Raw genomic sequence first — 27,980 nt, 5'->3', positions numbered from 1 at the left:
AGCCTCTTTCCCAAGAGAGGGCACCATTATTTTTGCAGAACAAATGTACCACTCCCTCTTGCCCTTTAATGAAACTGACGTCCCCATCTTTACTCTGGATTGGGAAGAATGAGGGAGGTGATGTACAGGAGCGCACTGCCCGGCTCTGAATAAGTACACTTGATCACTGTAATCCACAGTGGAAATATGCACCGAGTGAGACCTAACCCCAGGCGGCATCAGGGCTAAAGACTTGTCTGGGATCCCCATTCGCTCTCAAACCATTCCTTCATCTCCCTTACAGAAGAAACGCTGAAGCTCAGGGAGGTTAAGTAACTATTTCGAGCTCACAAAATTACAAGTCCTATCATTAGCAATCAGACACAGGTCTGGGTTGAAATAGCGGGAAATGACTGCCCGACTCTTTCTGCAAACAGCAGTCAGGTCATTTGGGTGGGCGCTCTATTTCAACATAGTCAGCTTGCTCTGGACTAGATCCCACCTGCTCTCAAACCCACGGGGACCTCCCAGAACCTGCCTGAGCTCTGGGAGGGGCCAAGGCTCACGAAGCTGATGAGTCATATCTGGCTTGCAGGCCGGGGCTCACGACCGATGCCTGCCTGGACTTTACTTCATTCCCTTAAACCCATCACCTGTGTCTACCGCTTACAAAGCCCCCATGTGGAGGTGCTCTGGCGGGCGATTACTGGGCTCCGACTGGCCGCCTTATTTTCATGTCTCCCTAGAGATTCTAGCTGAAAAGAATTAGATAGAGCATAAATTTCCCTCCACTTCAGCTTGGCTTCTGAAAACAGATCACAGAATTTTTTATTATCTTTCTAGCCTTTTATTTCTCCTTATTATTCTGAGACAAAAATGCCTGGGAAGCCAACTCTTGCCTCCATAATTTATCTTCATAAAAGTAAGCCAGAAAACAATTTCGGAGGAAAAAAAAGACAGTCTTGGAATTTAAACAACTTTAAATGAGGCATTAGCACAAAGTTGCTTTGCTAACATCCACAGGAGGGCAAGTGACAAGATGCATTTACTTCTCAGAAGAAACATAATGGGCTGATAAGGGTTTCCATTAGCAATTTCGATGCATATGGTCCTAATCTTGCAGAAATCACTTACCTTTGATTGCTCCGGAAATCCAATCAGGATAACAATAAGATGGTCTGCAATGTGGGAACCTGCATCCAGAGGTATGGGGAGGCAGGGCGAGGCGGCATTTGGACACACTGCGTTGTGGGTGAGGGAGCCCAGGAGCAGCCAGGACAGCAGCCGGATGTGGGAGACACACTCGATGAACTCTTTAGGTCTGTTGGAGAAGGAGGACAGGCTACAGATGAGTGCATGTTTACTCTTTCACCAGATGCCTAACAAATGCTTTTTGAAGGAAGAGATTTTAAACATGTGGTCTTGCAGGAAATTACATAAAATAAAACACCAAGGTAACAGAGTGTCGACCAAATGATGTATCTGTTTGTCTGGTTTTCCACTCTCATCCTGCATCTTAGCTTGTTGAATATAGCACAGCCTTTGGTCAAGGCACAGGACTAAGTACCATCCTCCTGTAGCCTGGCTGCCTCTGACCTGCTGCTTTCTGAATCCTCTCTTTCCCCCTCATCAGAAAGTTCTCTGGCATCCTCAGCAGTGGCAGAGAACAGAGGCGCAGACACACACCCAGCCACACGTGACCCGGCTCGCAATTTCTCCCGCTCTCCTCCTCCCTGCCCCCACTCTTCCTTTCCTGCGCAGGAAGGCTCAGATGCCGATGGCAGGCTCACGGGTCCCCAAGGAAACCAGCCCATGAGCCCTCTGTCTCCATCAGCCTCCCCAGAGGCAGGCCAGCGGTGTGCACCTCCTGCTATCGCCTGGTTCCAGCTCCAAGCTAAGTTGCTTGAAAGCAGAGGCCCTGCAAGTGCTGGATACACACCTGTCCGTTTCCCTAGCTAGTTGAAACTGAGTTCAAGTGTTAGTTCTCAGCTTTAGCTTTCATCTTCCACAAGGATGGCTGAGGTTTTTGTATGTATGAGGGCATGTTTACTGGCAGCATGGCACAGAGCACTCAGGGTCAGCGAGTATGGGGAGGCCCGGTTTCCATCCTCTGAACCCACCATCGTCCCCTCGCCTGTATCTTCAGTGCATCCATGAGCTCTGGCTGAGCCCCAGGACCACAGGGCATTTCCTGCCTTACCTACCCACATTCCTAGAATAACAAGGACCTCACCCTTGCTGCATAGCAGAAGGAGGATGATAGAGCCAAGGCAGGTAGCGGATCACAGCTTTGTTATCTCTGTGGTTGCCCCGGGAGATTTCCATAGCTGCAATCTGGGCCAGGCCGACTTTGAGATGCCCACCGAAGGTATCTTCATGCAGAGGCTGGGAGCATGTCTTCATGTGGCTCTGTGAAAACAAACAATATTCCATAATGCGGGCAACCTGAAGATACTCTTTCAAAGGTCAGGTTGTCCTTCCCCCATCACAAAACTTTCTTGTTCTTGGGATAAATGGGGGGAACATCCCTTAGCATGGCCGACAGGGCCAGAATAACCTATTACTACAGCCTTTGCATCTCCTTGCCCGTCCTGGGCTCTAGCCGCACTGGCTCTAGTATTTCCCAGCTGTGGTTCCTCTGCCTGAAATGCGGTTCCTGTGTGTTTCCACTGAATTCTTCAGAGTTTAGCTCTAGTGTTCCTTCTTCCAGGAAGCCTTTCCTGAACTCCCTGGCTGGTCCCCACCACTGCCTACCCCCTCTTTACAGCAACTGTGGGAGTCACACTCTGACTTCAGTTAGTGTGAAACGTTCATTACACTGGGCCTCCTGGCAGACTATAAATCAAGTGAGGGCAGCCACTGTCACTGTTTTTTGCTCATCACTGCAACCCCAGGGTCTAGAACAGTGCTTAGACACACTGCAGGTGCTCAATACATATTTGTGAAATTGATTCTGCGAGCGTTTTTGTTGTTATTTAGTGTGGCGTAGTGGATGAGCACCCGGAGCCAGGACTGGGTTCTAGACCCAGTTCTTTCCTCATTAGCCACGTGGCCTCGGATAAGCCTCTTGACCTTCCTGGACTGTTTCCTAAGGTGTAAGGTCAGAGGGTTAGATTATGTCTATAGTTCCCAGTGTTTTGATTCTCATGGATCTTTCTTAATGTTTTTTGAAAGTGTCTCCAAAACATGTTCAAAATGTTTGGGTGACAAGCATGAGAGCCCAGAGTCAGCATTCAGTAATTAGCACAAGAAGAAATGATAGGCAGGCTTACTTTAAAAGCCTGGGTTTAGACACAGAGAGAAAGGATCAGCTTGACTTTGTAAAAATCATAATTATTAGTGCATAGTAATTGTGGGTTAAAACAGTATTTTGTGTTAAAACAGTGGGTTTCATTGGGACAATTTCATACATGCATATAACATATTTCCCTCTTTTTCCTTCTCCCTGGTCCCCTTCCTTCTCCCTAAGAATCCCCCTTCTACTTTCATGGCAGCCTTTATTTTTCTCGATTCCACATGAGAGCAAACATTCAACTTAACCACTGATGTTCCTTTTCACCCAACATCTGCCATCTATCATTATACTAAGAAACATTCTGATGATCCAAGCAGAGTCTAAACACTGAGCTGATGGACTTCTGGATCATTGAGTTGCTGTTTATCAGAATGGAATCATTCAGTCTAGACTGCCATCTGGATGCTCTTTGGACCATGTTTGGATTCTCATCTGCCCTCTGTCCAGAGCCTTCCTCACATTTCTTAGACTATTAATCCTATAGATCCCCGTTGAATTGTGGCAAAGAAGTGGGTCTGCATTAGCGATTCATTCCACACTGCAAAACAATCAATAAACTCGGCAACGTCCCTGAGATTTTATCCATATGCAAATTAAATTTTGTTTTATCCCCCCTTGATTATTTTCTTGAAGATAGCTTTCATGCAGATAAAAATAATAAATGGCTTATTTTGCAGAGTGATACCGTTTAGATTAAAGTCTTTTTGCATACATTATTTTTTTTATCAACCTTACACCAGTAAGGCAAGGACATATCATAGATTTGCTTTGCAAAATGAGGAAGGAGACTGAAGCTCAAGGCAGTTCAATTGGTCTGTGTGGCCCTGAGAACTGAGTGGGCTGGGAGTTACATCATCCTGCAGTTCAACTCTGGCTCCACCCCTTACTAACAATGTCACCTTGGCCCAAGTACCACACCATCCCAAGCCTCAGTTTCTACATTTGTAAAATGGGGATACTATTATAATATGGACATTGTAAGAAGTGAATAAATGGTAAATAAATAAATAAATAAATAAAGCTATGCACAAAGCCAGTGCCATGTGGACATCTTTCTTTCGCAGAACTAGACCCCGGTTCTTCCGGTCAAAACAGGGGCTCAATCATCAGTGTCCCAGCAGCCTCCGAGGTAGCAATGAATTTCCACTCGGTCTGCTCACTTCAGAGATGAACAGGCGGAAGCATCTTACCTTCAGTTTAGTGAGCGTGTGCATGTCCGCCATGAAGTCCAGCACTTCGCCGATGGACTGCCGCATGCACTCCATCGCCGCGGTCCCACACTGCAACGCAAGCACAGCACTGCCACAGCCGCACTCGGCCCAAGCACGATGGCTCCTCGCTCTGGATGCCCCGTTTACTGAGGAGCTGCTTCCTCTCCCAAGTCCCTCACTCATTCCACTACCCAGCACAGTCTGTGACTGTCTGTCTGCCCAGGGTTAGAACAAAACTTGCTAAAAGGTTTGCGGTAGAGCCAAGGAATAGGGGAGGCCTATGAGACGGGCTTAACTGCTATTCATGGGGGTGAATGAATTGATTTCTGCTTGTTTGTTTTTTAAGTGATTTCTATACAAGAGTCCACCTGTCTAATGCCATTGTCACCCCAAAACCACCGTAACACTTTATCACACCGGGGAAGTCCTAGATGCACATAAAATATGTGTGACCGAATTCTTCCATCAAAATCCTAAATCTCTTTATATATGACACATATAATTTATATATATGTGTGTGTGTGTATATATATATACATTGTATTTTCTGAGTGAAAATTTTTATATTCAAATTAAGTCCCTCAAAGAATAAAAAATAGGGCAGGGGGTGTAGCTCGGAGGTTGAATGCCCCTGGGTTCCATCACCAGACCCACAAAAAAAAAAAAAAAAAAAAAAAAGAAAGAAAGAAAAAGAAACTTAATTTTGTATATATAGCAGGTATACTACTAAATAGATGCATATATTCTTGCCAAGTACTTGCATCTAAGTATAAATAAAAGAAAAAAAATGAAATGATCACCTTCTCTACACACCTGAAGGGAGCCCGGGAAGTTTTATAGAGAAAGAGACCGTGCTTGTGTTTTAAGTTGTTAAATGGCACAGACCTGCTCTCGGGGCAACGCAGCAAATTGAGGATTATAAGCAAAGCCAAGAGAAATGAACAGACGGACTGTGACATCAAAGCTGGGTGAGGGAACCCACACATCAGGCCGGGCGTAACGGGGATCAAAAGCAGGCAGTCTTTGAAGCCGTATGAATACTATGCGAAAGGCCTCTCCTGGCTCTCTTTAGGGAAATCTGGAACATTATATCCTTAACTAGCTCACCCAGTGGCTCTCAATTGCCCATATTCATGTAAATCTGCGCAGCACTGAACTATATCACCTCCTCTCTCTTCTAGAATGTTACGCTTGTCAGTTCTTCTGACAGGATAACAAACAGGAAAATAAGGTCATTGGCAGTCTGTCAGAGTGTTTTCCAAGCATTTCATACGTTCTAAGGTTTTCTTCTTTTAATTTAAATCAAGCGAAGGAATTAAAAAGGGTTATTGTCCTCCTGCTTCTGCAATATGAATCCTTTGGCGCGAGAAAGGATTTCGCCCCCAATTTATTCCATTTTCTCTGACCTTTCACATGTCATGCAAATAGGAGCCCAGATTCTGTTCTTGAATTTCTTAAAGGGGATTTGTTTCTTTCATAGGCAATATTTTATAGCAGTTCAACTAGGCAAATGTCACGGAAAATAATGACTAGGACCATTATTTGATATTTGCCTTTCAAGTTTGAAGCTCAAGAAATGAGCAAAGAATTTACCATCACATAGTTACTTCGTTCTAGAGACAGAAACTGCATCCAGTCAAAGCCTGGCGACCCCTTTCACAGTCCGGAGACTCTCAGGGAGCCCTCTACTCATAAAGCAAAGTGTGTAGTTTACAATCTCCCCTTTTTACTTGGCAAAACATAAGGATAACCGCAGGTGTGTTATTTTAAAAATCAAAACTAAACATGAGGAGTCAGGCTTCATTTGTTTCAGAAGGCACCTATTTATTTCAATAGAAAAACTGACGACAAAGGGGTTGAACTGTAGCCGAACCTCAAATGCGTGAATTGAAGCAATCATAATACTTCCTCTGACCACATCTGACTTTAAAGTTAGGTGTCTTAGATCATTCCTTGACCCACTTGTTATTGTAGAAATACGAATTGTAGAAAATTTGGAAAATACAAGTTGCTAAAGCAACAATTAAAACCACCAGAATTCTAATTCCTGTCCTCTACCTCTTTGAAACTGCTATTAATATTTCCTTCCAAATCTTTTTGAATGCATGTAACAACACACATTTTTATAAGGCTGAAATAACTTTTTTATTTGGCTTTTTTTGTGTGGTACTGGGGATGGACCCCAAGGGCCTTCTACCTCTAGGCCACACCCCCAGACCTATTTTATTTTATTTTTTTTATTTGAAGACAGGGTCTCGCTCAGTTGCTGAGAATGACTTTGAACCTGCAATCCTCCTGTCTCAGCCCCTCAAGTACTAGGATTACAAGTATGCACCACCACACCTGACTCTAACTTGCTTTTTGTGTATGTGTGGTACGGGGATGCATTCTACCTCTGAGCTACACCCTCAGCCCTATTTTTTATTCTTTATTTTGAAACAGGGTCTCACTGAGTTGCAAAAAGCCTCCCTAAGTAGCTGAGGCTGGCCAGGAACCTACATCCTCCTGTATCAGCCTCCCAAATGCTGGGATTACAAGCGTGCACCACCATGCCTGGCTTCTAACTTGGTTTTTAATTAAATCCATCAAAAGCATTTTCCAATGAAATATTCTCTGAAACCTTGATTTGGTGACCACATAATTGTCTGATATACCTTACTTTACTTAAAGAATACTCTAATATTGGACTCCTTCCTCCCCCCCTCCCTCCTTTCCTTCCTTTCTCTCAGTGGTACTGGGGATTTAACTCAGAAACATTCTACCTCTAAGTTATATCTCCAGCCCTATTTTATTCCTATTTTAAAACATATGTAAACATTATTTTTGCTGAGTCCAAATTTTTATATTTTTATATTCAAGTTAAGTCACTTAAAATTGAACTTTGTATACATAGTAGGTAGAGTCTTCCCCCCCCCCCCTTTGGCAGTACTGGGTATTTAACCCAGGGACATTCTACCTCCAAGCTATACCCCCAGTCCTATCTTTTATTCTTTATTTTGAAACAGGATCTCACTAGGTTACAGAGAACCTCACTAAGTAACTGAGGCTGGCCGTGAACCTGTGATCCTTCTGTCTCAGCCTTCCAAGTGGGATTATAAACATGTGCCACCAAGCCCGGCCATAGTAGGTATACTATTAAATAGATACATGTATTCATGTCAAGCTTTGCTAAGGATAAATAAAAGAAAAAAATGAGTTGTAGAGGGTGCCTTCTTAAGTTGCTGGGGCTGACCTTGAACCTATGATCTTGTCTCAGCTTCCCAAGTACTGGGATTACAGGTGCACACCACCACACCTGGATCTCACTAAATTGTGGAGGGCCTTGCAAAGTTGCTGAGGTTGGCCTTAAATCTGTGATCCTCCTGTCTGAGCCTCCCAAGCACTGGGATTATAGGCCTACACCACTATGCTCAGCCATTTTTGCTATTTTAAATGATTCTTTAATAAATATTTTATATATAAACCTTTCGGTGTATACTTATTTTCTAATATTCCTAGATTGTCATTCTGCCCTCCAGTAATGTTGGTTTAACTAACACCAATGGCTGGTAAGAATGCTTGTTTTACTTTACCTTCACTAAGTTTAGTCACCAAGAAAAATCTGTTGGCAGGAAGAGAAATGGGGAGATATTAACCAAAGGGTCCAAAGCCTCAGCCGAGCAAGACAGACGAGTCCAGAGCTCCACAGTGTAGCGCCTCCAGTTAGCAATCCTACTATGTACTTAAGAATTTACTGAGCCGGGTGTGGTGGCGAACCCTTGTAATCCCCGCGCTTGGGAGGCTGAGACAGGAGGATCACATGGGTTCGAAGCCAGCCTCAGCTACTAAGTGAGGCTCTCAGCAACTTAGTGAGACCCTGTTTCCAAATAAAATATAAAAATAGTCTGGGAGTATAACCCGGAGGTAGAAAGCCCCTGGGTTCCACCCCCAGTACCACCAAAAAATAATTGCCACAAGAGTTGATCTTATATGAAGTATTCTTAACACTAATAAAAGTAAACAAATGGGAGACAAAGTGTTTGGAAATGACTGACATGTATCTATTGTGGTGATGACCCACAGGTGTATACTTATCTTCAAACAACATGTTACATATATTAAAGATGCACAGGTTTTCTTATGTCATTCAGACCTTAATAAACTTATTTCTCCCCTCCCATTAAAGTGACTCTTAAAGAATAAGTAAAAATCTGCTGATTTACTAGCCATTTTAATATTTATATTTTAAAGGATTTTTATGTTTATTTTTGTTTTACTTATATTTTATTAATTAAGAATTCACTGGTTGAACATGAGTGTAAAAGGTTTATTTTTGTTTTCTTATATTTTTAATTGTACTAATTCAAAATTCACTAATTGAATAAAAGCATGAAAGGTTTCTTTGGATGGCTTACTTATTAGTCCTTGGAAAGGATTCAGTATGTGAATCCTCTAACTGCTGCTTTTTTGTGTGGCTTCTAGATATTTGACTTTTACTTATTGGGTGCAATAAACCTGTACATATTAGGGAAGTTATATTTTTACAAAGATTTAATCAGTAAGGAAACAGTCAGTGTGCAGCACAGGGTGGCTGGTTATTCCTCAGACCCACTTCTCTCCTTCCCTAGGATGCAACTGGACCGCATTTCCCTCCTCTAGGTGTGGTCATGTGCCCAAGTTCCAACGGAAGGTGAACAGAAGAAATATGCAGTTCTAGACCTGACTCATGGAAAGCTCCCACTGACTATATGTTCCTTTCTCTCCCCCTAGCCGCCAGTCAGCTTCAGAGGGCTGCGCTCTGGAAGGAATCCAGTCCCTGAGCATCTAGCGGAAGTCCCTGCTCTGTCAAATCAGTATGCTCACTGAAACTTAACATGAGCAAGCAATTCATTTCTTTTGTGTTAATTTACGACGAATTAGGATTTTTTTTAGTCTACAGCATCTAACTACTATCAAGAACCCGTTAAAAAACACAGTCTAGCAATCCAACTCTCAGAAATCTATTATAAAGAAATAGTCTAAAGTCTGGACAAAGATTTAAGCACAAGAGTATATAATAAATATTGTTTACAATGGCTGAATATTGAAAATAACTCGCCGGGCGTGGTGGCGCACGCTTGTAATCCCCGCGCTTGGGAGGCAGAGACAGGAGGATCGCGCAGGTTCGAAGCCAGCTGCGCGCGCTGGCTTAGGAGACCCTGTTTCCAAGTAAAAATGTAAAAATAGGTATGGGAGTGTAGCCCGGAGGTAGAAGGGCTTCCAGGAACCCCAGTACCATCAAAAAAAAAAAAAAAAAAAGAACTCACATATCCAGAATAGGTAATGGTGGTTAATATTATTCTTAATAAATATGTGCTTTATTCAGCACTTACTGTCTGTTTGGCACCATGCTAAATGTCTTACGTAAGTATCCCAGCCTGTCCTCAACATGCATACGAGACCCTGTTATACTCACCCTACAGATGGTACAAATCAAAGCATCTTATGTTAAATAACTTTCATAACATAACCTCACTAGTAAATGGCGGGCCTCAAGCTCCAGTGTACGTCTGAAGGCTACAATCGTAATCACTATTTATGAAATGCAAAAACACAGACAATTAATTTGGTCAGGACTTACCCCCGGTACAGACGCTATCATCTGCTTGCTCAGAATTGTTGACTCAGCTAGTTTGGTTCCAGCATCAGCACAAATAAACTAGTAAAAAAGAAAGGATAACTATTTCTTAAAAGTCTTTGGGCAGGAATATAATATAATTTTCAATTTTATTACCATGGATTAAACTCATTAGTGTTTATGCTCGCCACACTCTGCCCTGGATGCGGCAGATTGTTAATCAGGACAGGTCATCCCTACCAGCCTAGGGCTGTCTGAGCATGCAGATTCGCACCATGCCCCAAAGCCAAGGGATCCTGAAACGGCGCTTTCAATCAAGGAAGAGAGAAAAGATGTCAGAGTTACTCTGCAGCCACTCGACTTATTCTGCATCACTTCTTGACAGTTACCGTCAGCACACACTCATAGATTTTCATGACTTCTATAATATAGCATATATTCAGAATGGAAACAGAAAAGCAACCCCGGAATGGGTAGTCCTCCTGTCTCATCCCCTCCAGGGACCCTCAGTGTCTCATCTTCCTCCCGCACGCCCACGTCTTCCCTGTGCTGAGAATGGCCCCACACCTGCTCTTCGTGCCCACGGGGGTCTTCAAACACTTCCGCTCTCAGCCACCGCTTGAGACTGCAGGGACCTGAGAGTCCACTTCTTAGCCTGCTGCAGGCTCTTGAAGAGAATGGACCTGTGCCCCTCTGTTCCCGGCACTAGCTGAGTGTCCGTCCCTTCCCCCAGGGCTTAGCAAGAGTTTCCTCAATAAACCAACTAAATTAATTGTTTGTGACTTGAGATCACGATGAGGATGAACTTGCCAGACTACAATTTACTTTGCTTTAGCTGGGCATGGTGCCACTCGCCTATAATCCCAGTACTTGGGAGGCTGAGACAGGAGGATCATAGGTTCAAGGCCAGCCTCGGCAATTAGTGAGACTCTGCTTCAACATAAAAAGTAAAAAGGGCAGAGGGTGTAGCTCAGAGGTAGAATGCCTCTGAGTTTAAGCCCTAGTACCAAAAATGGCCTCCGAAACTATTTAATTTGCTTTGATACAGATTTTGACAGGTGTTTCTCACTTAATGCATCAGTGACCTGTTTATTTGTGGCTTCAGGCAAGAAGCTACGCACAGTCTGCAGAGTAATGAGCTCCTGAGTAATTTCCTGTGCTCTTTCTTGGCCTCTAGCCAGTGACCCTAGCAACTATGGAATCCGCAGGTGCCGCTATGCAGAGTTCAGAGATTCTGAAGAAGTTTCAAGACCAAAAGTTCTTCCTCCTTTTACCCATTTGGAAGGCACAGGGAAAGTGGGTGGCTCAAGGCCATGAGTGCAGCTAGGCAGACTCCATCCCTGTTAAACGGGCAGAAGTGATGCGGGTTGGAGTCATGCAGAATGTCTCAGGGCCTGAGGAAGACCTTTGGATCAGCAGAGCAGAAACCGGCTTCTCATCTGCGAGTCAAGGTCCAGATCTACACAATTCACTGGCAGCAGGTCTGGACCAAGAAGGCTAAGGAGCCTCTCCATGTCTTGTCCAGTGGCAAGGGCTGCTCAAGTGTTGGAGGTGAGGTCCTTCAGGAAAGGTCCTAGGTGTCGGTAACCATGCTGGGGGAGAGGACAGCGGGCCGAGCTGGCCAAAGGGCTCCATGACAGGGGTGGACACAGTTTCTACATGAACTCTCGGCCACTTCCGCTTGCTCAAACACTGTTACAGAAAGTGAAGAATCTACTTGGCCATTTTCTCTGACTCTGGCAAAGGAAGGAGCCACTAGGGGTATCCTGAGAATACCTACAATTTTCTTATTATTTCACTCAGGCAGGCTTATGTCTGTTAACCTAACTTGGATTTATTCTAATTATATGTAAGAAAAAGGATTAAGACAGGTTTAAACACTATAAAGCCTTTGACTTTGGCAAAAAACCTGCAGGAAAAAAAATGAGAGCTGTAACACTGCATAGAAGTGCAGGAGAAGAAGGAGCACGTCTAACTTGACCTGATAGCTAGATACTGAATGTTCTCCGTAAAATATATCCCCAAAACTATCTGAATCTGCAATCTGAGACAACTTCTGAGTTTCAAAACCTCTATCAGAACACCGGCATTATTTTACTGGTGCCTCATGATCACACAGAATAACAGGTTACATTACGGCACATTTGCACACGGACATGACCTACTGTAATCAATTTCATTTTTCAGTACCTCCCCTTGCCCCTCCCTCCCCAAGTCCCCCTTCTGCTACCTCCACATCTCCCCTCTATTTTCACGAGATCTCCTTTATTCCCTTTTTATCTCTAGCTTTCACACGTGAGAAAAACAAAACATACTTAACTTTCTTATTTATCAGTTATTATTATTATTATTATTATTATTATTATTATTAGTAGTAGTAGTAGTAGTAGTAGTTTGGTACTGAGAATTGAACCCAGGGTCATTCCACCTCCAAGCTGCTTTTTCTTTTTCATTTTGAAACAGGGTGGTCTCACTAAGTTGTTGAGGGTCTCATTAAGCTGAGGCTGTCCTTGGGCCTGTGATTCTCCTGTCTCAGCCTCCCAGGTACTGGGCTTATAGGTGTGCACCACCACACTCAGCTATAACCCTTGGCTAAGTCTGGCTTATTTCGCTTAACATGATGTTCTGTTCCATCCATTTTTCAACAGTGGTATTTTTCATCACCCTCTTTATAACAGAAATATGACTGCACATCCCAGAGAGGTCACGGGGAAGACAGAGCATGTCTAATGTAGGAGGTGAGGGGATACTCAGAGCTGTTCCTTTAGGGACAGCATGAAGTCCTGGACCTCCGCACTGCGCTTGCGTTGCCTGGTGGCCCTTGACGGCAAGACGGCGTCTGCAGAGAAGCAGAAGTTCAGCTGCCGGTCTCTGCCTGCAGCAGGAGCCTCCCCCAGCTGATGTGCTCAACAAAGCAGACACAGAGGCCCAGCAGGAGGACCTGTCAACATGGTGAGCAGCTGCACAGTGTCAGGATCTGAGGTGAAGTCAAATGTCTGATTTGTGATGACTTGTACAAGTCAAAATTAATAAAAAATAAAAAACTCCCCTAAAGTAGTGGCGGTGCCTCGGAGCCTGCCATGTGACGGAGAGTGGAAGTACACTGGGCGCTGAGTATGCCGTTGTTTATATTTTATCAGTGTATGGTAATTCAGTATATTTTTATATCCTATGCACCTAAAAAGTTAATAAATCTTCTGTCTTCATTTTATTATAGCTGCCAACTTTGAGCTGGAAAACACTCCATTAGGACTGTACAGAACTGCTCAAAGTATAAAGATATAACTAAAATCCACGGGGGTGGGATGATAATTGCTTTAGAAGGAAGAATTCTATACTTTCAGAGAGAGTACAGAAGAATATAAAAGAAACATGTTATCCATTATGTGTCCCTATAAATTCATGATCAAAATGATACCCAAAATAGTACCTCCACCTCTCATAAGAGCGACTGGATTATTACTAACTCAGCCAATATGTATAACTCCACTCCACATTAACTCTGAACATTGCCTCTGCCATTTCTTTGTCTTCCAGCCCACAACTAACCTATTTTTGAAAGAAAACCTTTTACCGACAAACTTGAATATGCAGGTATATCCCACAGAGTGGGAGGAGAACATGCAAATTAGCCATCTACTCTTAGCTTATCAAAGAAGCCAGGGAAACTCATTTTGGCTTCCATGTCTTTATGGTGACTTTTAATGGTTAGCAGTCTATTATGAAAGTTCTCCTTCCATTCATCTCAATAAACAATTATAATGACCTGTTACCTGTCAGATGTACACAGCCACCCAGCAGACGGGGAAATGTGGTAAGCCAAAGCAAAAGTGTCAATAGATCTGAGTTAAAATAACATGACATCTATCTGTCTAAAGTACAGATGGAGAAATATTCCTGGTGGGTGACAATTTTAGATTAGAAGGAGGTCATTTCTATTGGGCAAATTATTTCCCATTTCTATGCATCTTTGGAATAATAACAATAATTTAAAAAATTGAGCATATAAAAATCACCTGAGTTCATTAGTATGTAAAAACAAATAAGGTAACCATGACTAGACAGCCACAGTAGAGGAAGCTGGAAAGTTTCCCCTTGATGTCAGGCTTCCAGAAAGAATACCTAGGAATTAAAAACAGTCTGGACCTATTACTGCCTTGACATGTTTAGAACCTGGGTGAGCCCATGTTCCTGGGCAAGGGTTCCATGTCATAGAATACTTCCTAGGGTCTATCATACTGCCAGAATGTTTGATAAACAACAAAGGTATCTAAGGCCTGAAAGGAGAATGTAAGGTTCCACCTCGGTAAACTCACTTTTCTACTGAGGTATGGATTATGGAAGTGGTAGATGAACTGGCTCCTCATAGATGGAAAGACTAAATGGCGACACCAAGGGGAGCACCCAACTCTCTTCTCAACAAGGGAACACGCGTCATTCATGATGGTTACCCTGGGAAGTTTTTCCTTCCAATTCTTTGTTTTCTTTCGTTTCCAAGTTGGATTTTCAGTTAAACAGACACACCATACTGCCTTCAGATTGGTCACTGATATTCATGAAGAGAACCACTGTCTGCCCCAGACACATCTCTGTCCGTGCTGTGAGTCTGGTTATTCAGGTGCCGGGAACCGACACTGCCCATCGGTAAAAGGAAAGCTCTGCTTCAGTCCAGCCTAGAGCCTCTGGTTTAAATGTAGCTGCAGAGAGCAGGCCATCACCTTCACCGTCCTCCAGAGAATAGCTCAAGGACAAGACGGTCAAGGGCAAGAGAAAAAGGAACAGGAAACAACAGAAGGATGTACTGGCCATAGAGAGACAGGCGCTTCTCCCTCATCCCATGGAGGACTTCTCTCTGTGACCTGGGCAGGAACTCAGGGTAGAAAAGGGAGCTACTTTGTTTTGAAAGTCTGCCTTCCTTTTATTTCTCTCGTTAGTAATGAAAATGGTTTACTCTAAGAGCTTATGGAAGAAGAATGTGTTTAACACATTTTTGTTGGAGGATGCTGAAACATTATTCAAACAGTTGTTCTTATAGGCAGGAACTCACAATGTCTTCAAAATACCTCTCCAACCTATAGCTTTCTGTTTTAAACTTAATGATTCAATTACATATAGACATATGTAGTATCTATGTAATTGAATCATTAAGTTCAAGAAGCTGGAATATATTTGCTTTAAGAAGCTAAAAAGCTACACTTCAAAAGGTAAAAATTCATAAAACACATTTGAAAGTTTCTACTTTTTTCCTTCGTTCTTCCTAAAACGAATTTGTTTTTGTTATTTATTCACCTAACTGTGATGTAAAAATCACTGTTTTCATAGTTTCCTTAAGCACTGGGTAATTTAAACTGTCAATGTTCCTTTGCTGTCTAGTGACAAGTGCTTATTATGGTTGACTAATGTACTTCATAGAAACCCAGCCTCCAGCAGCTCCAGAGTGGGGTGCCAGACCCCAGGAAGCTTGGCCAGACAGAGGCTCTGGGCTCGACTTAGGGGTATCGAAGGACCATGGCCCAAAGGCTGTAGGAAAGCATCTGCGGGGCCCTGACCAAGGCTGTTGGAGGAAGGGGGCACACCCCTCATGGAACGCCATATGACCTCCAGACATTGCCAACACGCTAACCCTGAACCCCTCCTGGGCGATTTCCCGAGCCGGGTCACCGGCCCTCCTCTGAACCAGGACCATCCACTCATCTACATGGCTGGCTGTGCCAAAGTGGCCCCAACTTGTGCTGGAATTGCAAGGGGGAGAAACTGCACAGGGCAAGCCACGGAGGAAATTCAAAGTCTGTCTCTTCTCAGGAGTGCTGATGCTTTCTGGCTAGGATCTTGGTTCTGCCTTCTTCCTGGCTCTACGCTGAATGTGCTGTACATTGAAAGTATGCCAGCTTTTTATTAAACTGACATCTTTGAGAAAAATCGAATTCTGGTCCTAATGATTAGTGGTCCACAGCATTCAATGGTACATGACAAGTGCGGTCCTTCCTCTGGTCTCTGGGTAAACTCCTCAACTGCCGTCCATGCTTCAAGGTCCGCGCACTCCCTGTAGACACCACTTCTCTACGAGCCATGTTTTGTGAGTAACCTGTACGCAGTGTTGGGATTTCTTGTGGACATGGCATCTTTACCTATTGGATTCTAAACTCCTTGAGGGAAGAGAGCCTTGTGCACTTGTCTGTTTCCCCGGCACCTGCATGTGGGTTGTGTCAGGGATCATCATGGCTAGATGTATAATAGGTCTCCATTAATCAATTAATGTTCTCTTCTCCATGTCTCTCCCTGTGGTACCCACGGTTCCTGGGTCAAGAAAATCAGTCTGTTTCCTTGATACTGTTTTCCTTCAGTCATTTCACCTCTGAGTCACAGGCCCAGAATCTGGTCTTCGTGCCCAGAATCCATGGAAAATGGAAAAAGCTGTGATCCAGTCCAGGCACTTCACACAATGGCCATCTGAATGATAGCCTAATCCCAGATCTTTAAGTCCAGACTCAGCCTTTGGAGTGGGAGGCAGGCCCCAGCTTACACGGTGCCCTGCAGACTCCCCTAGCACTGCCCACCTGCGCTGGCTTAGCCCCATCCTCCTGTCACTGGCCCTGACTTAACCCCACCTCCTGCTGAGCCTCCCTATTGCTTGAAGCCTCCTCAAGCTTGGGCTAAACCCCAACCTGGGCAAAAGCATCTGCCTGTACCCACCAGTCCTTCTGACCCATCTCAAATGGCCCTTCCTTCTGAAATCATCCCCGATTTCACACCAGGGAGGAGTGGGATCCCTCCTGCACTCAACTTCCCCTTGGACCCTCTCTCTCTTTGGGCACTGGCCATATCTTGTATCATCACAACCTGCCTGCTTGCCTACGATGCTGAGCTAAGGACAGTGGGGATGAAGGGCTGCCCCTCCTCAGAAGCGGCCCTGTACCCCAAGGCACAATCGTCAGTTCTCTAAAGCCTGCCTTGTACGTGCTCAAGCCCTCTGCCTCAGTGGTCCCATGGGCTGAATCACACCCACCTTACCTTGTTGAGTCAGCACATCCTGCCATCAATAGCATCTGGCCAGACCACCCTCGTCTTCACAGGGGGTAGCCTCCTCACCCACACCCAGCTGCCTGAGTCGCGCCGTGGCCTGCTGCGGTGAGTGAGCTGCCCCTCCAGCCTACTGGATTATGGATTACTTGAGGACAGAAATTATTGTTTCATTCTTCTTTTCGCCCCTCACAGAACTAGTTTCACACTTTCCACCTGAGGAACAACCTCATTCATACCTCTCTCTCTTTCTCAGCAGGTGGGAGTGCCAAGGAAGTCATATTGGTTGGTTAGATCTTGGCTCCTATAAGATATGTTATTTCTCATCTCTAGACATGGCAATTTGATTTTGTGCATAAGCCCCTCCCTTCTGGTAATTTTTCTAAATATATGAGGATCTCATGAAGCACTTTAAAAATACAGAATAAGCATACCTGGACAAGCAGAAGGAGGTTTGTATCTGGTAAAGGAGATTTGAGCTTTAGGGCCTGTAGAAGTTCTAGAACAACACTACGAGACAAGTAGAATTTATCCCGTTCCTAAATAAAACAAAATAGAAGAGGTAAACAATTTAAAATTTTTCATTCGAGTGGACCTATGTTAAAAAAAAAAACTTTCAAAATTCACAGATCAGAAATACTTAAGTATTTAAAAATGCACTGTAAGCTGTCCTTAAGAAATAAAACTTAAAAAAAAGCATGTACAATAAGCACATATAATTTAATGGATAAGAAATGACAATCTGTCTCTTAAGTATTAAAACCATGAGATTTGGTTCTTGGTCATGGGGAATATATTCTGAGAACTGCATTAGTTAAGTAAATCTAAGAGCATTCTTTTCAATATAAAGTGAGTTAGAGAGAAATATCTACAACTGTTTAAAATGTTCCATGTTATCTCTAAGGAACTTGTTTTTTAAATGGACCATCTCAAGCATACAAAAAATGAGAAAAAAAGAGAATATATTCTGTACCTATTACCCATCTTGGTCAAACAGTATCATTTTGCTTAATTTAATTCATCCTCTAAAATAATAAAATACTATAGAAATAGTTAAGATACCTACATAATGATCTCTTTCCTTCTTCCTTTTCTTGAATTAGCCATTATTCTGAATCTGTTGCTTATTATTTCATGTATATTTTTCTATGTTAACCATATATATGCATCCACTATAACATATAATATAGTTATGCTTGTTTTTAAATTTCTACAATGATAGCATACTGTGCATATCTTTCTGTGATTTATTATTCACCACATTAAGTTTTAAAATTAATCCCTACTGATAGATGTAGCTCTAGCTTTTCACCTCAACAGCATAATAATATTTTATCACATGAACACATAAAATCAACTGATCAGTCTTCCTACTGATGACACATTGGATTGGTTTTAATTTTGTAAGCCTTTTTTATTGTCAAATATAACACACATGCAGAAAAGTAAATAGGGTATAATTAGATAGGTCAAACATTGATGTAATTACCACCCAGGACAAACAACATGCCTGATCTTTACATAATCAAGTCACTGAAATCCCTGTTGAGTATGTATTATTTTTTATTGCTACTTATTTTCACTCATTATATCTTGTCTCCTTGTATGTCTTGTCTCCTTGTATGTCTGGTTATTGTTGATTATGGGCTAGATGCTTCATTTAAAAATTATTTGTAGAACCTGGGTTGGTATCACATGCTTGTAATCCCAGCATTCAGGAGGCTGATACCAGAGGATCGCGGTTCGCAGACAGCCTCAGCTACTTAGCGAGGCCCTTAGCAACTCAGTGAGACCCTGTCTCAAAAATAAAAAGACTAAAAAAATAGGGCTTGGGGTATAGCTTGGAGGTACAATGCCCCTGGGTTCAAAATACTTGCAGAAATAATTTGTAGCCTAAAATGTTATCTTTCTTCAAAAAGTTTTCTGTTTGTTTGTTCTAGGTACACAGAAGCACTGGCAGACCAGGTTACCTTAATACATAGACAGGCTTGTAATATCTTACCTTAGGCCACCACAGGGCTTGACTCTGAGCGGTGTCCACTAGAAAAGTTTACTTCTGAGTTATCTTTACTTTATGGCCCCAACCAAAAAAGTGTGGGTTGAAAGATACTGTATCAGGGCCCTACTCTTGGTATGTTCTGGATTCTGACTTTTGCCTCCCTAGCCTCCGGTAGCTTGAAAACTGGCAGGCTTTCTTTTTGGTTAAGGAAGTTCCCTTCTATTCCTAGTGTGACACCCTTCCAATTAACAAAAACTCCCAGGGAAAAAGTAACCTTCAGTGAAGGTTACTACACTGAATAACACACGTACCTACATTACTATGCTCTTCAGAGCCTGGCCTTGTCGTTCTTCCGTATCTGGTTAGCAATGTGCTTTTAAGAAGTTTAAAGCAGGACTTCCGGGAAGATGGCGACCGAGAAAAGCGGGGCTTAAGAGCCCCGCTAAAAACCAATCTCTATTAACACAAAATCAGCGCCCTTCATAGCCAGAAAACACCATCACCAGAGAAACAAAAAAATCACCAGCCCCAGAGAGGAGGGGGTCTCAGAATGGAGCTCAAAGCCATAGAGGAGATACTCTGGCCTCACGGCCGAGGACATGGCAGCAGCTCCTTACTGCTGGCCGCAGCGGCGAGTTCACCAGACAGCTATGGCTACAGACCAATGCACTCAACAGCCCACCAGGCTCCAGAGAGGAGCGGCGGGCAGCGAGCCGAGGGACTCAGAGCGGAGCCAAAGAGAGATAAAGGATGCAATTAATGAAGTAAAGGCCTCAATTCAAAGTACAAACAACCGATTAGACCACATGGAGAACAGAATCTCGCTCTTAGAAGATGATCAATCCAAAAATGAACGCATAGTTTCTAATCTGGAAAAAAATATCCGACAGCAGGAATCTGACATTGAAGAAATATGGGCCCATTTTAAGACAGCTAACCTAAGAATAATTGGAATAGAGGAGGGAAAAGAAAGTGAAACCAAAGGGATCAACAATCTCTTCAAGGAAGTAATAGCAGAAAATTTTCCAAACATAGAGCAAGAGGTTGATACACAGGTCCAGGAAACTTATAGAACTCCCTTTAGACAGGATCGGAGAAGAGGATCCCCACGCCACATAATTGTCAAAATGACCAATGTGGAAGCCAAGCAGAGAATCTTAAAGGCAACAAAAACAAAGGGCCAAGTGACATTCAGAGGCAAACCAATTAGAATCACTCCAGACTTCCCAAACCAAGTCATGAGAGCCAGAAGGGCTTGGAGTAACATATTCCAAACTCTGAAAGAAAACAACTTCCAGCCAAAAATTTCCTACCCAGCAAAACTTTCTATCAAATTAGATGGAGACATAAGAAGCTTCCACGACAAACAGAAACTGAAGGAATTTATGTTTTCAAAACCAGCACTAGAGAAAATACTCAAAGAGATTAACTACAAAGAAGAAATAGGTAACACACACCAGAACCAGAGAAACAAGAGTTTCCATCCAACAGACAACTAAGATTAGTTATCTGTGGAGATTCATTATTTATGTTAGTCTTATACTATCTCTAAATTGTATTGTTTGCTTTTATTGTTGTTAATTTTTAGGATTTCTAGTTGGAATATTAATATACCTTCAGATAAAGCATTTGGAAATATTTTATCCCATTCTATCAGTAACTTTTAACTCTGTTTACATTGTTTTTGAATATACAATATTTTATTTTTTAGGGAGTTTGTATACTCTTCTGTTGCCTGTGCCATTGAAATCATATCCAAGAAATCACTGCCAATCTCAATGTTGTGAGGTTTTATGACCCAGATTTTCTTCTAAAAGTTTATAGTCTTAAGATTTATATTTAGGTCTTTTATCTATTTTGAGTTAATATTTGTATATGGGATTAGGTAAGGGTCCAATTTTATTCTTTTTCATGTAATTATTATTTTCAACAATATTTAGTTAAAAGATTATTATTTCCTCCACCAAATGTTCGTGGAAACCTTGTCAAAAATAACTTGACTATATAGGGAAGAATGTATCTCTATGCTTGTATTTAACTCCAATGGTTTATATATCTGCCTTTAGAACAGTACTACACTGTTTCAATTATTGTAGCTTTATATGGCTTGAAATCAGAAAATATATATCTTCTAGCTTTGTTCTTTTTCAAGATCGTTTTGGGTATCTAGAGTCCATATTCCATATTAGGATAGATTTTTTCTGAAAAATAAATATATAAATATATGATAGTTTCACCTAAAAAAAAAAGAAAAAATATTCTCTGGTAAGAAAGAAAGCAAAAAGAAATATTGAAATGTTATCTTTAAGTTATCAAAAGCTTGGTATCAGACAAATGAAACTGTTATGTGAGATTATCATTTTTAATTTTGGATAAATTGCTATAATACTAGATGTCAACCACTAAGCCAAGCATGGGAAGGAGGGATGGGGAGGGAATGGGGTGGGGATCAGGTGTGGGCTGACTGGGCAATGTGTGCATGTATGTCTACAAAAGTTTGTATCCCACTATGATGTATGAATACAGTGCACCAATAAAAAATTAAAAAAAAAAGAAGTTTAAAGCAGTCCTTACAGTTTTTGTTGTTGTTTGTTTGCTTGTTTGTTTGTTTGTTTGTTTTCGCGGTACTGGGGATATAACCCAGGAGTATTCTACCTCTGAGCTATACTCTCAGCCCTATTTTTTTTTTTCATTCTTTATTTTGAAACAAGGTCTAAGTTGCAGTGGGCCTCACTATGTAGCTGAGGATGTCTGCAAACTGCAATCCTCCTGTCTCAGCCTCCCAAGTACTGGGATTACCAGAATGCAGCACCATGCCCGGCTTCCTGGCCTACCCTTATCAGAAGAGAAAACCCAGGACTTTTATTAGGATTGCTCTAAATTTATGGGATATTTTGATAGAACTGGCTGTCTTTGCTACACTGGTCCTCATCCTTGGAAACTGGAACTGTCTCCATTCATATCATCTTCTCTAATGTTCCTCGGCACAATTTTCTGGCTATCTCCACGATACTTTGCACATTCTTACTAGATTATTTTTGTGGCCACAATAAATATTTTAGAGGTATATTTTATAATCATTTGTGGCTGAATATTAAAAATGGGTGATTTCTGGATATTCATTTATAGTCAGTATTTTTTATTTTTTATTTGGTGGTTCCTGGAAACCCTTCTACCTCCGGGATATACTCCCAGACACCTATTTTATATATATATATATATATATTTATTTGGAAACAGGGTCTCTTAAGCCAGCAAGGCTGGCTTTGAACCTGCGCGATCCTCCTGTCTCTGCCTCCCAAGCGCGGAGATTACAAGCGTGCGCCACCACGCCCGGCTGTAGTCAGCATTCTTGAGGAACTCCTAATTCTAAAAATGGTATCTATAGATTTCTTAGGCTCTTTTTTTTTTTTTTTTTTTTGGTGGTACTGGGGTTCCTGGAAGCCCTTCTACCTTCGGGCTACACTCCCAGACTTACTTTTATTTGGAAATAGGGTCTCTTAAACCAGCAAGGCTGGCTTCGAACCTGCGTGATCCTCCTGTCTCTGCCTCCCAAGTGTGGGGATTACAAGCGTGCGCCACCACGCCTGGCTAGGCTCATTTTTAATTGTATCATTTATAAAAAAAAAATAAGTATTCATCTTTTCCAATGCTTATCCTTTATTTCTTCTTCCTATCTTGCTAAACTGAGTAGGACCTCCAATACCATGGTAAGTAGAAGCAATGATAGTCATAATATCTTTGTGTTTCTTGTTATTTATGACTTTAAGGGAGATGTTGGCCCTTTTCCATTAAAATAATACTTGTTAAACAAGCCGGGCGTGGTGGCGCACGCTTGTAATCCCAGCATTCGGGAGACTGAGACAAGAGGATCGTGGTTCGCGGGCAGCCTCAGCTACTTAGTGAGGCCCTCTGCAACTCAGTGAGACCCTGTTTCAAAACAAAGGATAAAAAATAGGGCTGGGGGTGTGGCTCGGAGGTAGAATGCCCCTGGGTTCCATCCTCAGTACCACAACAACAACAACAACAACAAAATAATAATAACTTGCTAGTAATTTCTGGCAGACTTCCTATTTGGTTAAGGAAGTTCCCTTCTATTCCTAGTCTGATAAGACTTTAGGATAAATGAGTGTTGAATTACCAAGAATACTTTTCTTGTATCTGCCGGAAAAAATGATACAAGATTTTCTCCTCTAATCTGGTAATATGGTGACAATAATAAATGTACTAATATTTAAACCATTTTTATGCTTCAGGAAAATCCCAACTAGGTCATGAAGTTCTATTTTTAATGCATCGATTTGCTATTATTCATTCAGAAGTTTTATGTATGAAGGCTATTGGCCTATAATTTTCCTGTGCCCTATTGCCCTTGTCTGGTTAATATCGAGATTCTACTGCAACCATAAAAAATATTGGGAAGCGTTCCTTTTTTCTAGTCTACTTCTTTTGCAAAGCAGAGATGAACTTTTTCCTACAGGATTAAGAGGCAGTGTCTCTAAAGCTGCAAAGGTGTTGGAGGCAGGTTTTTAGTTACTGATTGCATTTTTAATCATTTAAGTCTAGACAGTTTTTCTTTTTTTCCCCTGATGGTTATAGATTATATTTTTCTGGAAAATCGTCCCTTATGTCCAAGATTTCAAATGCATGGACTTTATAAAGTTGGTCAGAGGGCCACCTTTTAGCAATATGACCCTCTACTGTATTCATATTTTCAACTTTACTAACTTCTGCTCTGGTCTTCATTTCTTTCCTTAAGTTTTCTGCGGCTCCCCTGTTATACCAACTAGGTTGATTTCTTTACTTCATTAGTTTTTACTTTTTTTTTCCAGAAAAAGTGTTTAAAACAATACATTTTCTCCTAAATATAGTTGTGGCTACATCTCTCAAATTTTGGAAGGTAGAATTTTCATCATTACTTAGAATTAAATACTTGGAAAAATTTTCTTATAAATTTCCTTGGATCTTTGAATTAGTTAAAAGATTTCCAATTTCCAAGTATAGTAAAGCCCAGACACCAGTAACCCAAAAAACACTTTTGTATGAATTGGAAAAAGCACATGTGCACGTTTAAAAACCTGAACAACTCTATGCATGTTCAGGTCTCTGGCAGTCAAGAGTCCTGGCTGTGTGTGTGCACATGCACTCTCGCCCACTCACACACGCGCACCTTCAATGCCACGCACGTGTGCACACACTCCACACCCCGCCTTTACAGGTGACTATGTAACAGTCTAACAGGGGACAGGATTTAAACAGAGAACAAGTAGCCAGCAAGAAACGAATCTCAGAAGCTCCTGAGGCACGGCCATGTGTCAGTGATGTGTACATGTGTACTCTACTTCATGTCTGCAGGGCCCCGTGAGCCTACGTGGCCTTATGGGTGGGGAGTTTCTTCCAGCTGCTCTAATATTTATTTATTTATTTATTTATTTATTTTATTTATTTATTTTATTTATTTATTTTGATGGTACTGGGGTTCCTGGAAGCCCTTCTACCTCCGGGCTACACTCCCAGACCTATTTTTACATTTTTATTTGGAAACAGGGTCTCCTAAGCCAGCGCGCGCGCGGCTGGCTTCAAACCTGCACGATCCTCCTGTCTCTGCCTCCCAAGCGCGGGGATTACAAGCGTGTGCCACCACGCCCGGCTGCTCTAATATTTAACCAGGGAGCCCTAAAACACTACACTTTTCTCAACACTCAATTACATTTACATATGTAAGATGCAAATGGTACCCCTTTACTTGTGGAGACCATGTTCAAGCCAGCTTTGAACATTTATATGCAGAGATGGTTCTGTTACGAATTTACAACATAATTGTGCTGTGATGGAAAACACAGTTTCTTTAAAACTGACCCTCCAATATGTGTTAAGGACCAAATATGTGATCCTAGGTTTGATCTCTAGCACCACAAAAATCAAAACCAAAACAAAAAACCAAAACCAACTTAATTTGTAGCCTGTTAGCTGTTCTATTTTAACATTTTCTAAATTTAAAAAATATTTTCTCAAATTGGTGAGTTAAAAATCTATCTATGAGCTGGGCATGGTGGCGCACACTTGTAATCCCTGTACTTGGGAGGCAGAGACAGAAGGATCACCCAGGTTCGAAGCCAGCTTCAGCTACTCAGTGAGGCTCTCAACAACTTAGTGAGACCCTGTTTCCAAATAAAATAGAAAATAGGTCTGGGGAGTATAGCCCGGAGGTAGAAAGCCCCTGGGTTCCACCCCCAGTACCACCACCAAAAAAAAAAAAAAAAAAAAAAAATCTTTCTATGTCCATTGGATCCAATTTTCTCATTGTACTGTTCAAGTTGGCTATTGTCATTCCTGTTACCCACCTGATCTATAAATTACTGAAAGAGATCTACGATCTCCTACTACTATTGTAAATTTCTGAATTTCTCTTTGTAATCCTGTTAGTTTTGTTTTTATATATTTGGTTTTTTTTTTAAGCTCTACAGAGTTTTAGAACTGTATCATTTCCTCATAAATTGTTCTTTATGGGTATATGGTAACTTTATTTATAATAGTGCTTTTAACTTAAAGTCACTTTAGTGACTAGCTTTTTTTCATTAGAATTTTTCTGGTATATCTTTTTATCCTTCATCTTTCAAACTTTCTGAGTGTCTTTAGATGTGTTTTAGACGTCTCTTTTATAAATAACATGTAGATCTATTTTATTTATTTATTTATTTATTTATTTATTTATTTATCTATTTATTTTGAAGTACTGGGATGAACCCAGGGGCATTCTACCTCCAAGCTATGCCCCCAGCCTTATTTTTTATTCTTTATTTTGAAACAAGGTCTCACAAAGTTCAGAAGACCTCACTAAGTAGCTAAGGCTGTCCTCAAACTACAATCCTCCTGTCTTAGCCTCCCGGGTATTGGGATTATGAGTGTGTACCACCACACCTGGCTAGATCTTTTTTTTTTTTTTTTTTTTTTTTTGGTGGTACTGGGGTTCCTGGAAGCCCTTAAACCTCCGGGCTACACTCCCAGACCTATTTTATTTTTTGGAAACAGGGTCTCCTAAGCCAGCGCCTGTGGCTGGCTTCGAACCTGCGCGATCCTCCTGTCTCCACCTCCCAAGCGTGGGGATTACAAGCGTGCACCACCAGGCCCGGCTGGCTAGATCTATTTTTAAATGCAATCTGATCATTGTTAGTGAGCCTAGTAAACTCATATTTATTTATTTCTTCTTAATTGAGGCTATTATAGCTTAATATATGGTTTTCTTTGTTTTAATTGAAGTTGTATTCCTATTTTACTCTTTACTTGTTGGAACTTATACATTATGTTTCTAATCTTTGGTGTTTCTACTTAAAACATTTACATGTATTCTTATGAATACATGTTACTTTACATGTATACATGAATACAATAAATTTAAAGTTATTCATAGTCTTCCCTAACGCCAATCCCCAACTACACACACACACACACACACACACACACACACACACACACACACCTCTTGCAGGTTATTGTTATCCAGTATTTTAGAGTCATTTTATACCCATCTGATTAGCATTATTATTATTAGTGTTTTTTATATTGTCAATGACCATAGAGATTTCCACACTTCACTAATTTCTTCAGATAATTGTCTTCATTCATTTTAATTTACCTTATTGGTACCATATTTTTTTTAAAAAAAAAAACTGTAACATATCTATTAGGCATTGTTTCCAAAAGAATCTATCAGAAAATTTCTTATTTTCCTGATGGCATACTTATTTACCTTTCACTCTTGAAGGACATCTGAGCCGTTAGAGAATTCCAAGCAAATAGTTAATTTTGGTTATCATTTTAAAGACTATTTTTGCTGAATGTGGTGGCACATGCTTGTCATCCCAGTACTTGGGAGGCTGAGACAGAAGAATCACAGGTTCACGGCTAGCCCTAGCTACTTAGTGAGGCTCTTTACAATTTAGTGAGACCCTGTTTCAAAATAAAGAATAAAAAAAATAGGGCTGGGGGTGTAGCTTGGAGACAGAATGCCCCTGGGTTCAATCCCCAGTACATAAATAAATAAATAAATAAATAAATAAATAAATAAATATTTTAAAAAACAAAGACTTTTTCCCCATAATCTTTAGGCAACATTATGCTATTGAGAAGTCTGTTGTTAAGTCTATCTTTCATGTCTTTTCTCTTATTCTTTTTAAAATATCTTCCTGATCTTGGCTGTTCTGCCAAATTATACCTATTCATAAAGACTATGACATGAATAGATAACACTTTATTTGTAATACATTTAGGGCTTGTTGTGCTTCCTGAATCAGATAGTTACTATTTTTGGTAGGTTCTAAAAATGATAAAAATCTCATCTTTGCTTCTCTGAAACCCTTATTAGATGTTAGATCTTCCCTTTATTTCCTTCATCTCTTTATTTCTCTGCTGCGTTCTAGGTAATTTCTTCAAATCTAGTACCCATCTCACCAATTCTTTCTTTAGCTGTGTCTAATTTGCTGTTAAACCAGTCCATTGAGTTTTTCTCGTGCCCATGACTATTTTTTATTTCTATATTTTCTACTTTTTTCAAATTGCCTTTTTAATAATGATTAGATCTATTTTATTTATTCAGCCTTATATGTTTATCATTTAAAATATATATTTTATAGCCTTTATCTCAATGTTCACATTTTAAGTTCTTGAGGGAGATGGTCTTGCTGCTTCTTGACTTTTTAAATCTAGCTTATGGTAGGTTATTTCTTAAACTGTGTATGGGAAGGGAATTTTTTATCATGAGCTCATGTTCATCAGGACTGGAGCTAAGATGAAGGCATATACATCCAGGGAGGTTTGAGGCTTGCTCTTGAGTTTACTTCTGCCAGACACTCCAAAGCCTACCAGTAATTATTTGCTCAT

The 27,980-nt window shown here is 41.3% G+C and overlaps 1 protein-coding gene across 4 annotated transcripts in view; it reads right to left on the bottom strand.

Annotated features, from left to right (window-relative positions):
* UNC79 (unc-79 homolog, NALCN channel complex subunit) overlaps positions 1–27,980 on the bottom strand; it is a gene marked incomplete at both ends in the record, with an annotated part of 212,636 nt that overhangs the window by 12,072 nt on the left and 172,584 nt on the right. For all 4 annotated transcript variants that reach the window (XM_080707437.1, XM_080707438.1, XM_080707440.1 and 1 more), the window contains 5 exons: positions 1,114–1,300; positions 2,213–2,388; positions 4,465–4,554; positions 10,085–10,162; positions 17,536–17,640. In XM_080707437.1, coding sequence (XP_080563563.1) covers positions 1,114–1,300; positions 2,213–2,388; positions 4,465–4,554; positions 10,085–10,162; positions 17,536–17,640 — 636 coding nt within the window. The remainder of the gene's footprint in view (positions 1–1,113; positions 1,301–2,212; positions 2,389–4,464; positions 4,555–10,084; positions 10,163–17,535; positions 17,641–27,980) is intronic.

This window comes from Muscardinus avellanarius (genome assembly GCF_963383645.1).
Source record: "Muscardinus avellanarius genome assembly, chromosome: 12".
Classification (NCBI taxonomy): Eukaryota; Metazoa; Chordata; class Mammalia; order Rodentia; family Gliridae; genus Muscardinus; species Muscardinus avellanarius.
The sequence above is the reverse complement of the archived record's forward strand: the minus strand, read 5'-3'. Positions and strand labels throughout refer to the sequence as shown.